Consider the following 15449-nt stretch of genomic DNA (forward strand, 5'->3'; position numbering starts at 1 on the left):
AAGGAAGAGGAACTGTTTCAGAATAGAATGGTACATGGTTTTGGACATTTTAAATGAAATTAGCCCCCAGTAACTTGGCAATTTGGTTTTGCAGGCTATGGCTTCATGAATTATTGCTATGCAGACACTGCCAAACGCATTGTACTATGGGTCTCAGAGGTGAAATTAGGCTTGATTTCTATTTGCATTGGATAACTTAGTGCTGGGGAAACCACGTCTGAACTGAAGATTTAATATGCAAAACGTTCCAGTGTGGTTGATAAATTGTCACTTTTAAATGTGACCTGATTTAAATATCTATACAGAATAGAAGACTTGAATTTCAAGCAGTAATGTCTGAATAGCCCCAACCACTGTTAAGAGTTTAAAATGAGGTGCTTATGAGAGAAGACAAAGCCAGTTAGGGTGACCAGATGTCCTGATTTTATAGGGACAGTTCTGATATTTGGGGCTTTTTCTTCTATAGGCACCTATTACCCCCCACCCCCATCCTGATTTTTCACACTTGCTGTCTGGTCACCCTAAAGCCAGTTAGCATATATTTAATGAAATATGTATAAAAGTCAGAATATTTATTTGATAAAAATTGCAACTTCAGCTTTGAAGAGCAGATGTTAAGATACCACGGGAAGTGAATCTAGTACAATGGCACTTTGCAATGAGTTTCAATTTTAAGAAATGCCCTGATCTCACTGGAGTTTTACCTTGTCTGAATATTTCTGTTTCATCTCTCTTTATCATAGGAAGTTCTCTTACCTGCCATATGCACATATCTCCTCAAGGAAAAACATATTGATCCAGCAAGAAACATTCCTGCCTATCATCTTGAAATTTGATTTAGAGATTCAAATTCTTCCCTCCCTTCTGCTGGTGGAACTCTGCGCAATGGTGTTGCCCCATTGAAGTCAATAGGGTTTAGCTTTTATTTTTCTAAATTTCAGGGTGAAAATAATAGTAATTTCTTTGTACTTCCTATGGGTTGGGTTTTTTTAATCATTGGGAGTTTTGTACAGATTTTAAAAAGCCATTATCCTTTAAAACACACGGTAGCCATTCCGTAGGGCTTTTATGTTTTCCCTTTTATATCTTTTAAATTGCTGAAATGGATATAAGAGTATAACTCTAAACTAAATTTAGTATTTAATCATCATTTGTGTTAATCAAAGCAGAGCAGATATTGCTCCTAAACTAATATTTACCAACTAGCACAAAGTAATTAAAAATGTTGTACATTAAAGAAAGGCAAATAGGACGAAGCATGCTCTAGCACTTAAGCGTCTGGACTGAGAGCCAGGAGACCTGGGTTCTGCTACAGGTTCTGACAATGGCTTGTTTTCTGACTTCGGGCAAATCATTCTGCCTTTCTATGCCTCTGTTTCCCCAGTTGGGATAATGTGACTTGCCCACTTTTATAATGTGCTTTGAGAGAGTGAGGTTTGAAATGTCGCCGTGAGTGCTAAATATTATTATGAAGTACTTGGGGGGATTATTGATCTATTTCATTTGAAAAGGGGGGAGTCCAGCTAAGAGTCAGATTCTGCCCCCCTTATTAACATTGAATAGTACCTTAATGCACAAGTAGTCCCCCGGAAATCAAAGGAGCTACTCCTCTGGTAAGGTACAACTCAACAGAAGGGTGGCAGAATATGGCACTTGTAAATATGTGCTTAATTATAACTGCAAATATTAAACAGTATGTATTTATTTACCGTTAAAAGACCCAAGACCTTACTTGGTGCTGACATAAGTGGACAAGAATGCCTATTGACCTCAGTGGAAGTTGTCCTGATTTACGGCAGAGCTGAATTATGTCCCTGATCCCTATTTTGGAGTGCACAATACCCATCATTGCTTATCTTGGGGAATCAGCTACTACTTGTACATGCAAACAGTGCAGTGACTAGCGCTGTGTGAAACTCTCAGAATTCAACTCCAACCAGGCAAGCTCCCTTGATTTGGGCTTTTGTTACAAATGTGACATTCCAGTCAGGTTTGCTGAAAGAATCACTGTATTTCAGAGGAATGCTGGCTGATTTATGCTTTCAGGTGGAAGCCAGTCAAAAATTGATGACCACTGCTGGGCTTTTGCTTTGAGTTTGTGGGTTCATTTAAACCTGAAACTCAAAGCAAAAGTCATGGGAGAATGAACCCAGGTGAACCAACACGGGTGGAAAAAAGTTCATGCAACCCTGTGAGCACCAGATTTTTGTGCATCTCAACTAGTGCATGATTCTCCATGCTACTGATGATAACAGTTCCTTAGGCAGCCCTTTGAACTGAAATATAGTCTTGGTCTCTGATGTCTTACACAGTAGAAATGGACTTACCATAATAAAATATCTTTTTGTATAGCTACAGTTTTTTAGACCTTTTTTTTAGCATAAATAGTACATTTTTACAAAATAAGCATTGGTGTTTGAAATTAATAGAAACAAGGTAATGGAAGGTATTATAGTATGGTGCACTGTCAGATGGAGTCTTACATAAATACTGTATGTGCTTATTTGATTTACCATTTTTATTTTTGTTCTACAGTTTGAGATGCTGACAGGGTCATTACCATTCCAGGGAAAAGACAGAAAGGAGACAATGGCTCTCATTCTCAAGTAAGTAGTAATATCTGTTTGGTTTATCTACTAAGTACTTGTTAGCTCTCTTCCTTGGATGGGCCTTTGGTCCTAAGTACATTTAACTGCATAAAATATATAGAACAAGAACAAATATACATAGAGGCTGAGATTTTAAAAGCTGCACAGGGAGTTAGATGTGCAACTCCTACTAATGTCAGTTATTGTGTGCCTAAATCCCCTAGGTAATTCACCCAGAGTAAATAACCAGAAACTGTGTATTGCAGGTCTGTGAGCATTCCATTGTGTGTGGGGGGGGAGAGGGGGGCTTGCAGAAAAAATATATGTGGTCATATAATACAAGACTGTATGATGATGCATATATAAAAGGGTTCAGAGATAAGTTGTACAAACAACATGCACGTTGTCATTCCTGACTTTCGAGTCCTTTCCTTTGCAAATCTGACATTGAATTAATGCTCAGCATGTGCATAAATGTTTGCACGACTGAAAACATAGTCCCTGCCAAATTACTTATTTCTGCCGTCTACCACTGAAGCACCAGAGCTATTAAAAACCAATTACAATTTTTAATAATGAAAAATGTGTATTTTATCATCACGCTCTTCATTCTTGAAAATGTCTAGGCCATTTTGGGTCAAACATTCCAAAAAGTTTGCTCTTGGATTGCGAACAAACCTGCCAAATTTAATCCAGAAAGGTAAAACTGAAAAAAGATAATATATAGCTGAAAATGACCCCTTAGAATTAACAGAATGTCCCCACAGAATGTTCTCTGTGTGTATATATATCTTCCTACTGTATTTTCCACTGCATGCATCCGATTAAGTGGGTTTTAGCCCACGAAAGCTTATGCCCAAATACCTTTGTTAGTCTCTAAGGCGCCACAAGTACTCCTGTTCTTTTAGCTGATACAGACTAACACGGCTACCACTCTGAACCCTTAGAATTAGTAACCCTTGAGCAACATTAACTATAAGGTGATGTTATGTGCTTCCGGTCAGGAGCTGCTCCCAGTGACATCAATGGTAAAACTTCCTTTAACCTTGATGGGTGCAGGACTGGCCCCTCCATTTGTGAGCTATCTAATCTGTCTAGGTATTATATCTTTGGTGACAAATGTGTATGGGTGTCTGCATGTCCCTATAAAATGCAGGTGTGGATTTGAAATTTTTTGAAAAATATTTTTTTCTTTTCAAGTGTTCTGTTCTTTCAGAGCCAAGCTAGGAATGCCCCAGTTTTTGAGCATAGAAGCCCAAAGTTTGCTGAGAGCCCTCTTCAAAAGGAACCCATCCAACAGATTAGGTATGGATGCTCATTTGATTTCTGTACAATATGGTGGTGATAATTTCTCTTGATGCATTTTAACTGGTAGTTATCCTCTCCATTACATGTACATTTATATTCATATTTATTCTGCAGCAAAACACAAGCATTACTAGAGAGAGAAGCAAGGAAATCAAGCATAGCATTAGAATCCAAAGCATGAGATTAATTCATGATTTATTTCTTCAGTGAAGAGGGGAAGTAGATCACCAATCTTTATGAATTACATAAGATAACTCCTGTGGATAGTAATACAGGAAAATGAGAACCCAGTCAGGTATTTTAATGAACTCTCTATATTTCAGCTCCACATCTTGGAGGGGGGTGAAGTAGAGAAGAATTCTTGCAAAGCCACTCTGATTAAATTTCTGTGCCATCTCATTTGATTTAGTAGGAGCATTTTGAACAAAAGGCCTGCCCTTCTTTAGCACCTTAAAATGAATTGTCTGCTTTATCACCAAGATTTTGTTTTACTCTTCTTTCATTATTGCACCCAGTTATGTTTGAATAAGCATGGAGGATGTTTTTGATTTATTTATGTAAAGCCAACTCTGTCTATACTCAAGAGTTCCATTAGGAAACTCATGGTATTTGGGGGAGGGGAGGGGTTACGTAGGAGACTTAGTGTGTCCATTCATGTTTTAGCAGGTGGATCCTTTGAAAATTTGTTCCCTAGAGATTTTAGTGAAGAACAAGAGTAACCATAGCAAATCAAGGACATCAGAGTCATAGCATTATGTTATTTTAAAATGTTGCCTCCGTCTGTAAAAATATTGTAGGTTCCTTCCAGCTCTCTAGTCTCTTGCTCTGTTCTGGGTGAATAAGAGAATGACTTGCTTTCTAAGATAGAGGAGCGCAAGAGGAAAAAATGGTTGCAACAAAATGTGTTTCCTCCTCTAGTCTCCCAATTTTTCTGTTCTCTCCTGCCTCCTATTCTCTTACCAGCTTACACCTCCTATGTCCCATTTATCTTCACTACTATCATCCTCTATTCATTCTCCTTTTCCCATCTTTAAAAGTCTCGAAATATCACTGTTATTACCAAATTTCTACTATTAAGTGATACTCAGTATACAATTAGGTGCAGTTCTAAGATGTGAAACTTAGGGAAGGAAAAAAGGACAACAAAGAGAAATTCTGAAGCCTATGATCCTAAAATTCCACCGGACGATGTTGCTAAGAAAAGGTTGAAATTGTTTTCCAAATATGTGATTCCCCCCCCCCCATTTCTGAAATATTAATTTATTGACTCAATAAAGATGCAGTATTAATTTTAACACCCAGAAGGCCATAAACCACTAATAAAATGCAGCGTGTACTGCACAGAACTGCAAAAAATAGTGTTAGTCAAACCTCTGAACATATTCAGAGTTTAGATTCAACACAAGGGGAAAGTGATATATTCCTTTATAGCTCTTTTGCTGTAATTCCCCATCTGGATACTCTATTCAAGAACAAAAGCTATTTTACTCTAGAATAATTTCTCCTCTTTAGAAATAAGGGAAGTAAGGTTTTCCTGTGTGTGTGTGTATGTATATATATATATATTGTACTGTAAGGTATCCTTTCCACCAATCAGCCACATCATTTAGCTCTTCTGTGTATGCTCTATTGTATCAGTGGGAGTATATTGCTCTAGAAATTGTAGGTGGCTGTAAAGAAAAGGCCTCAGGGAAAAGAAGAATAGTTGATCTTTGACTTCTGTAAGGTCTGTCACAGGAAAAGAAATAACTAATTGGTCCTCATTAAATATACAGTTGACTGACATCAGCACCCATGGGGTTTTGGCAACTAATTAATTACTTTCTTTTTTGCAAGTAAGACACATCATAGTGTAAATACTGAGAAACTTTTGAAAAGCAGGATGCTGTTATCTCCTTTAACTCTTCATGCTGTTTAGATTTTTTTATTATTATTATTGGGAATAGGGGTAGGAGAGCAAAGCTAAATTAAGCACATAACTTGTTCCGAGATGTATAAAAAGCAAGTGGTGCAGGAGAGATTTTTTTGCCTCTGGCTTTCATACTTAGTTGTTCAATCACTTGAGGTGGTGTTATGGAGGGAATCTACTACTACAGAACATTCGATCCCACATGTAGCAGTCACAGCATTAGCATTCTGACTGACAGTTGTTAGCAAGATGTTTGGCAGCCCAATTACATCACCATCTGGCTGGGCTATGGTACTTGAAATTTCTAATAATAATCTTGTGTGGAAAATGGAAGCTTCCCTCTTGCTATCTACGTCCTTATGCTGCTGAGTGACCTTTTAGGGTTTTGCAACATACAAAAATTAACATTCTTCAAGGATGTGTCAGTGTAGAGCCACTCAAGGTGCTCATGCGCCCCATGTGCACGGGACTGGACATTTTAAAGTAGCAGTGTCTGTTGGGGCTGCACATGTACCATGTGCCTCCTCATGCTCCTATGCAAAGGCATAAAGAGTGAAGCAACTGCAACCCACCCTCAGGTCCCTCTTCTTATTTATTGCAGTGAGACAGAATCTGGCCAGTTTCTAACCCACTAGCCCTTAGTTTTGGCTAAACCTTTTTAATTTCTTCAGAATTCTTTTGATTATCTTTATATTTGACTGTTGTGTTCATATCAACCCATCTTATCTGAGTATCAACAGCTAGATTCCCCTGTACACATCTTCATGCCCAGCGCTTCTTAACTTGGCAGACCTAAACCTACCAGCGTCAAACCCTATCCATCCTGCTATGGACAAATCCCCTTAAAAGATGGACATAGGAGATGCCTCTTCTATTTAGGGGGACATGGGGCCAAACGCCATCTTCTGGAACAATTCATGAGTCTCAACAGACCCTGAGATCCTGTGAGTGGACAAGCCAGCATTATCCAGCATCTCTGTTGAAGACTGGTGCAGAAAAAATTGTGCTAAGAAAGAAACTTGTGCTGGCACTGGTACCGACATTGCCATCTCTGGTCCCATTCTCTGCCCGTCCCCAACGGGCACTTATCACAGATGCTTCAGTGGGCTGGAGTACCCAGATGAGCCACCTACAGAAGCAGGGGCATGGTGTCTGGATGACCTGAGATTACACATGAATGTCCAGTAGCTGGGAGACATCAGACTGGTCTTCATAGCATTCCTGCCTGTTCTGTGGAACGCCGCAGTGCAAATCCTGCAACACAACAGGTTGGTGATACACTATGTAAACAGACAAAGAGGTGCCCGATCATCCCCTCTTCTGCCAAGAAACCATCAGGCTATAGAAGCGGTGACATCAACACAGGATAATCCCACTGGGTCTAAACCTCCTAGGGCTCAGTGAAGGCCTGGCAGACTTCTTAAGCAGTCACCCAGCGACCAACCACAAGGGGTCGCTGAAGGAGTTTATCATAGACCTCATATTCTACCCCGGAAGGACCCCCATAATAGACTTATTCACCACAAGGGACAATGTCAAATGCATGACTTTCTGTTCCAGAAGAGGCGTGAGCTGGGATTATTGCCAGATGCTTTTCTTTTGCAGTGATCTGGAGGATTCATATATGCCTTGCCAACAATTCTCCAGGATAATGTCCAAGATCAAGAGGGACAAGGCTACAGACATCCTGGTAGACCCTTATTGGCCAAGACAGTTTTGGCTGTCACATCTGCTACAGATGGCCCCGTGCCATCCCATTCACTTCCTGGCCTCCCTGGACATATCACAGAATCAAGGTCAGCAGCCAGACCCGCAGTTGTTACACCTGATGGCTCAGATGTTGGCTGTTTGAACAATACTGACAGAGACAGCTCCCTACAGATTCAAAAGATTCTCATACAAAGCAGAAAATACTCCACCAGGAAGACCTATGCCTCGAAGTGGAAAAGATTTTCTATATGGGCAGCCCAACATGGTTTGGACCCAGTTGAGGTAGCAACGCTGAAGATCCTAAACTATGTTGTTTCTGAAACAGGCAAAACTATCATTTAATTCTCTCAAAGTTCATTTGGCAGCTTTATCAATGTGTCACACGCCAGCACAGTCACACCCAAAAATACTGACATTTTTTAAGGGCCTTCTTCATATTAGCTCTCCATTTAAGGACCTGACTCCCTCATGAGACCTCATTGTTATTCTTCTGAAGCATACGGACCCACCCTTTGAACCAGTGACAGAATACACCGTGCACCCCTTACCATCAAGAGGATCTTTGTGGTGGCTATCACCTCAGCTTGGAGAGTCAGTGAACACTAGACTCTCATAGCTGGACTGCAGTCTTTCATATGGACAAGGTGGTACTCAGACTACACCTACACCCCAATTTCATCCCCAAGGTGGTCTAGACTATCAATAAAAATCAATCAATTAGCTTGCTAGTCTTCTTCCCAAAGCCACACTCACCAATGGTAGAGAAGAAACAGCACACTTTAGACATATCCACAGCTCTGCTGTATTACCATAATGAGACCAAGACAAATTTTAAATGAAACTTCTTAAACATTTTAAAAACCTTATTTATTTTACATACAACAATAATTTAGTTATATATTCTAGACTTATAGAAAGAGACCTTCTAAATACGTTAAAATGTATTACTGGCACGCAAAACCTTAAATTAGAGTGAATAAATGAAGACTCGGCACAGCACTTCTGAAAGGTTGCCAACCCCTGCTGTACAGGCTCTTAGACCACACTCCTCATTGTAATATCTGAGTGCCTTCCAGTAGTGCATTAAGCCATGTGCTAACATCTGGCACATGTTGCTGGTTGATATGGGGTCTATTTCACTTCACTAAAAAGGATATTTGTGACCAGATGCTTTACACAATTAATATTAACAACAAAGAGGAAGGAATACAAGCCAGAATAGGGACAGAACGGGTTAAAGAATATTTATGTACATTAGCTATATTCAAGTTGGTAGGGCCTGATGAAATTCCCCCTAGGGTACTTAAGGAACTAGTTGAGGCAATATCAAAACAATTATCTTTGTGAGTTCATGTAGAACGGGTGAGGTCCAACAGGACTGGAGAAGGGCAAACAGAGTTCCTATCTTTAAAAAAGGGAACAAATTTGACCTGGGAAATTATAGAGCAGTCAGCTTAACTTCAATACCTGGAAAGATACTGGAACATATTAAACAATCAATTTGTAAGCACCTAGAGGATAATAGGGTGATAAGTAATAGCCAGCATGGATTTGTCAAGAACAAATGCCAAACCAACCTAATTTCCTTCTTTGACAAGGTTACAGGCCTAGTGGATAGGAGGGAAACTATAAAGATGATATAGCTTGATTTTTAGTAAGGCTTTTGACACAGTCAGGGCCAGCTCCACGCACCAGCTAAGGAAGCAGGTGCTTGGGGCAGCCAATACAAAGGCGCGGCACTCCGTCCGCTATTGGGGCGGCACGTCTGGGTCTTCGGCGGGAATTCAGTGGCAGGTCCCTCTGTCCCTCTCTTCCTCTTTGAGCTGCTGCCGAAGGAAAAGAAAGGGAGTGAAGGACCCGCCGCCAAACTGCTGCCAAAGAATGGAGCGGTGCAATTGAGCTGCCCTCGAAGTGCCGCCAATCGCCTTTTTTTTTTTTTTTTTTTCCCTCCGGTTGGGGTGGCAGAAAACCTGGAGCCATCCCTGGACACAGTTCCACATGACAGTCTCATAAGCAAACTAGGGAAATGTAGCCTACGTAAAATTGCCATAAAGTGGGTGCACAACTGGTTGAAAAAACATGCTCAACAAGTAGTCATTGATGGTTTGCTGTCAAACTGGGACAACATATCTAGTGGGATCCCACGGGGGTCAGTCGTTGGTCCAGTACTGTTTAGTATTTTCATTAATGACTTGGATAATGGTGTGGAGAGTATGCCTACAGTATTTGAGGTGATACAAAGCTGAGAGGCTTGGGAGCACTTTGGAGGACAGAATTCAAAATGACCTTGACAAATTAGAGAATTGGTCTGAAATCAGCAAGATGAAATTCAATAAAGACAAGTGCGAAGTACTATACTTAGGAAAATCATGTGAACAACTACAAAATGGGGAATAACTGACCAGGCTGTAGTAATGTTGAAGAGGAGCTGGGGGTTATAGTGGATCACAAATGTAATGAGAGACAACAGTGTGATGCTGCTGTGAAAAAGGCTATTATTCTGGGGTGTATTAACAGGATTGTTGTATGTAAGACACGGGAGGTAATTGTTGTACTCTACTCAGCACTGGTGAGGCCTCAGCTGGAGTACTGTGCCTAGTTTTGGGTGCCACACTTTAAGAAAGATATAGACAAAATGGAGAAAGTCCAGAGCAGAGCAACAAAAATGATCAGATGTTTTGAAAACCTGACCTATAAAGAAAAGCTGCAAAAACTAGGCATGTTTATGAGAAAAGAAGATTTGGGGAGGGATCTGATAAGTCTTCAGATACGTTAAGGTCTGTTATAAAAAAGATGGTGATCAATTGTTCTCCATTTCCACGGAAGGTAGGAAAAGAAGTAATGGGCTTAATCTACAGCAAGGGAGATTTAGGTTAGATATTGGGAAAAGCTTTCTAACTATAAGGATAATTAAGTGCTGGAATAGGTTACCAAGGGAGGCTGTGGAATCCCCTTCTGTGACACAATTGAGCCAGGATTTATATACAGTTTGCTGGTTGAATGAGAGTCAGACTTCCAGCAATGGTAAAATAGTTTCAAGTGATTCTCGAGTAAAGAGGCTGGGAACTGTTAAAGAAGGGCTATAGTTTTGTTGTTGTTCGTTTTGGGTAAGGGACATAGAGCAAAGGAAGGTATAAAGAGGAGTAAGCTGTAGAGAAGACAGGAAGAGCAAAGGAACAGATGCTGAACTCACCAAGAAGCAGTTAGAAGAGCTGTGTGCAGTGAGCTCTGTCAGCGGCTGATCAGAAAAAATTGGAGCCGGTGTACATGCCGCACTCATATGCCATGAGGCAAGATGGGGCACTGCTCCAGACTGGGGAAGGGGTCCCTTTTTCTCCTACAGGGCATGCAAGAGATCAAGCAGATGGTTCCACAGATGATCCAGCAGTGGCAAGAGTATTAGAGCTGTGGAGGCTGGAGTGCAGAAGCCTGCTAGTGGAGGACAGACAAACAGAGTTGGAGGCCAGGTGTCAGAGTACGGAGACAGAGCTGGAGCAACAGAAGCTTGCTGACCAGGACAATTGCAAGCAGCTCTAACAGAAGAGGAGTGGCAAGTTATGCCCATGGGACCCTGGAGATGGACATAATGGGGTGTGCCTGATAGAAGCTAGCAGATGTGGATATGATGAATCTCACTACCCCGCCTGTAGCCTGAGTCATTATGAACACTAAAGTTATTCCAGGATTCTGACTGTGGAAATGCAGGGAAGTGTGTGTTCTTGGTGTGTTGTTTTCTGTAATTAGGTAACAGGATTGAGGCTGAGGGCTCAGGTTCAAGTGTACTATAGCCAGACACAGTGGTCAAGGGAGTAAACCCTCAATGGGGAAACTGAGTCAGTGTTTGGTAGGTCTGGAGCAAAGCTGAAAGGGGCTAGGGTCCAGGATCTGCTAGGAGGGATGGACCCTGGCACAACTAGGTCAATAGTTGTGGGCCTGTACTCTGCTGAGAGCAGTCAGCCTCTGGGAAAGCTGTGGGCCAGCACTCCGCTGGGAGCAGGGCTGGCTCAGGATGGAAAGAAATCTGGTTTCACACCTTGGGTTGACGGAGCTCTCTACTGGCCTGGGTGACCCAGATGGGTGTGAAGCAAGCACTGGGGTAGTATGGATTTTAAGAAAGATAAGAGGTGCCCCTTAGTTTATGGACTCAGGAGAACTTTGAACAGATGCCTGTAGCCAGTAGCTAATCTGACTGGTGGTTCACTACTGTGTGTCAGCAACTCTTGTCAGGCCTGACATATTCACTACGATCTAACACACTGTTGTCATGGTACAGGCCATGGTACACTGGAAAACTTCACACTTCCAGCAATGGTAAAATAGTTTCAAGAGATTCTCAAGTAAAGAGGCTGGAAAATGTTAAAGAAAGGCTATAGTTTTATTGTTTTCTGTTTGTTTGTTTGTTTGTTTGTTTGTTTCAGGTAAGAGACATGGAAGGTGTAAAGAGAAATAAGCAATAGAGAAGATCATTAATATTCTTACATATGTAGGTTTGGGTTGTATACAAAGAGTGATGGACATGTGCTAGAAATATGTTTGTCTGCATAAGCCCAATCTGTTGTAGATAAAGGAATATGTGTTTGTCTGACCAGCCTGGTCATCAGGCCGAGACAATGAAGGTGCATTTACATAAAATATAAACAAAGCTATCAACCTGGACAGTGGGGTCGGTAGCTTCTTGTGGGGATCTGAACCTCAAATGATAAGTATCAACTAATTGTATACAATATTGCTGTATTATAAGAAATCCATCTTGAACAAAGAGAGTAGCTGGTAAGTTAGGTCTTAGCCATTAGAAAGCGTATTTTTACTTGTATTTGCTTGTAACCATTTTTGTTCTTATCCCTTGCACATAAATTCACTTAAAACCGATTTCTTTTTATTATTAAACTTCTCTCTTTTAAACTAAACCAACCCAGTGCTGTGTTTGAATTGAAGTGATTGTTAGCTCCAGTTAAAGTAATAAGCTGTGCTTTTGTCCCTTCAGAGGAATGATGAACCTTATTACTTCTCTAAGTGTTCCAGGAGAGGGCTGGACAATCCAGGGCAAGGGAAAATTCAGGACTGGGAGTGTGTTGGGGTCACTCTGCAAGTAGTAACTAAGGCTGGTGGAGACCAGTGTCTGGCTGTTGTGTTGCAGGAAGGCTGCTAGGGTCAGAGTGCTGAATCAGGGCTTCACAGCACAGACATTCAGGGTTTCTGGAATGTGAGCCACAGCAGCTGAGCATTTAAGGCATCCAGGGTTACAGGGCAGGCAGTGACACAACCTCTCATTGCTCTGGATTGAACCCCAAAGTATTACACCATCATTGGCAGTTTTTAAGAACAGGTTAGAGAAAACACCTGTCAGGGATGGTCTAGACCAGCAGTTTTCAAACTTTCTGAGCTGAAAGCCTCCCTTTGAGTTACAAGTTTGGTGGCACCTCCCCAATTCAGACAAAAATAGACAGAAAGGGAGGGTCAAGGGGTGGAAGTGGTGCTCCCTCCCTGAACCCCGCTGTGTAAGGCTGCCCCAAGCCACCTGCCATCACTGCCCCCCCCCCAAAAAAAACATTCCTCTGCGCCCTTCTAGGGGGACATGCCGCCCCAGTTTAAAAACCTCTGGTGTAGGCATACTTGGTCCTACCTCAGTGTGGGAGGATGGATTAGATGACCTCTTGAGGTCTCTTCCAGCTCTACATTTCTATGATTCTATTTCCTTATCTAATATGAAACATGAAAGACTGGCCAGGCAGACCTGACACAAGCCTACAATCAAAACTCGCATGTTCAAGGGTTTTTCTTTCCTGGCTGTGATGTTTGCATTAACAAAATGTCCTTGTATATATTTGTGATGGCTTAAACAATTTCTGACATTTCTAATTTTTTTCCAGGGGAAGGGAGGGATATGTTGGTGATGGTTTTAAAGAATACAGCGTGTTCCTCCTGGCTTGGCTTTATTTTGACTTTCTTCTTGTTGTCTTGGCAGGTGCTGGCCTCGATGGAGTTGAAGAAATTAAACGGCACCTGTTCTTTGTTACTATAGACTGGAATGTAAGTAGAGCAATATTGTTGCTAATTGTAGTCTGGGATTAGGTAGATTTAGCAAAGGCCAGCTGGAAACTGAGTCTGTCATATCAAAACAAAACAAAACAAAAAAGCTTACTGGAGTGAGCTCTACCATAGAAAGCCCATGAATTAAAGCCTTTTGATTCGCATCCACGTTTCTGCTTTTACCCTAAAGAAAATAAAGGTCCATTCAGCATCCTCAGCTTTTTCAAACTTTTTGTTTGTTTTACCTAATCAGCTAGCTCATTATGATGTAATTTGGATCACTTTCCAGAGGTTCAAAGAATAATTACCACATTACACTCTAAAGAACTTAACGTACTGATCCCAGGAGTTGGATTAGAATGTAATGGAGCAGCTCTAAATGAAGGAGTGCCTGTGACATTTCATACTGAATGCAAAACAAAGCTTAAGGCTTTGGTTTGGAAAAAGACACAACAGGGGAAAGCTATCTGCTCCTCTGGATTCTTCCACTGTTGTGCTCTTATTTTCTCTTTAAAAGTATTAGGCCCTTGTGTCGGGCCTGACTGAGTTGTGCTATACCTTTGGGGCTCTATGCTACCTTTGTGCTCTCCAAAGCCATGATTTGCCAGCAGCCAATTTGCCCCCAGAGTAATTTAGAGCAGTCTCACAACTGTTCTATCTTATGGCCCCCAGCAAAGGGAACACTGCAGGAGATCAGAGCACAACAGCGCTCCAGTCATGTTCCTACCCCTCCAGCGCACCCCCTATGCCAATGGGGCTGGCAGGGTGTTTTCCAGAGCTGCTGTTGGCTGTACATCAGCTGGGGATACCCTATGCTGTCAGAATCATAAATCACCCAGTTAAAGTAGCTTTGTGGCTTCTTTGCACCACAGGGGTGGCACAAAGTGGCCATAACGTGAACCAGAATCAGTCCCTTACTTATTGGGTGCTTTAGACAAGCATAAAGCGGACAGATTTTAAAGACCAATGATTCTAATAATAGAATATACAGTTTAATAATCCAGAGCTGACAAGAGCAACTCTTTTTATGGATGCTAGTTGTTTTTATTTAGGTGACTGACTAGTTTAGCTTCAGCACTTGAAATGAGAACAGCAAACATTTTAATAAATATAACAGTCCAGATAAGAAGTGTTTGAATGATGCATGGGATTGTAACCAATCATTTGCCTTTTTGCAGTCCATTTTATCTTATAATGAAATTAGCAGCAGAGTTCAGCTACGCATTTGATTCAGACCTCACAGCAATTCAAAATAAACCTCAGAACAAGTTTCAATTTATGAACCAGCACTAGCGTTAATACAAATTTTGTCCAAATCTACAAAGTTTGAGTTAAAGCTGGATGCACAGACACTTTTTTGCTCTCTGCGTATCTGCCAGCATTCTGAGGCTTCTGCCTGCTAGAGCCTTTAAAACTCTCTAATCTAATTTTATCTGATGTAATTGGTTCCACAGAAATACCATAAATCACCCTAATATTAGAATTATATTCAGTGGGGTATGTCACATGGCCATGACTCCCACTTCTGGTTTTGGTGAACCTGTGTGAATGCACCTAAACCAATCAAATCCATAGCGTATAGCTTCACAAAGGAGCTAATACTTGGGGGAAAACTGCATTCGAACCCAATTCATTTTCAAACTACAGGCACTGAGCGCCCATGAAAGATCATTTTAATATTGTAAAAAATCATGCACCTGCTTTGAAGTGAACTTTGAAGAGCTGGCTCGGCTCTTGTTAATACCTCAGGAGCCAGTAAAATGAAAGAAAAGTAGAGTTTTAGGTTTTCATCTGCTGCCCAGCTGACTTGCATCCCATTTTCTTAAGCACTAGTTTCATGGATTCTCTTTTCCTTTCTTATGTAGCACTTTCCATTTCAAAGTATTTTTCGAACATGAAGGATT

General features: G+C 41.1%; 1 protein-coding gene across 2 annotated transcripts in view; it reads left to right on the plus strand.

Annotated features, from left to right (window-relative positions):
* RPS6KA2 (ribosomal protein S6 kinase A2) overlaps window positions 1–15449 on the plus strand; it is a 432449-nt gene that overhangs the window by 357122 nt on the left and 59878 nt on the right. For both annotated transcript variants that reach the window (XM_034765236.1, XM_034765237.1), the window contains 3 exons: window positions 2536–2606; window positions 3805–3893; window positions 13481–13545. In XM_034765236.1, coding sequence (XP_034621127.1) covers window positions 2536–2606; window positions 3805–3893; window positions 13481–13545 — 225 coding nt within the window. The remainder of the gene's footprint in view (window positions 1–2535; window positions 2607–3804; window positions 3894–13480; window positions 13546–15449) is intronic.

This window comes from Trachemys scripta, chromosome 3, assembly GCF_013100865.1.
Source record: "Trachemys scripta elegans isolate TJP31775 chromosome 3, CAS_Tse_1.0, whole genome shotgun sequence".
Classification (NCBI taxonomy): Eukaryota; Metazoa; Chordata; order Testudines; family Emydidae; genus Trachemys; species Trachemys scripta.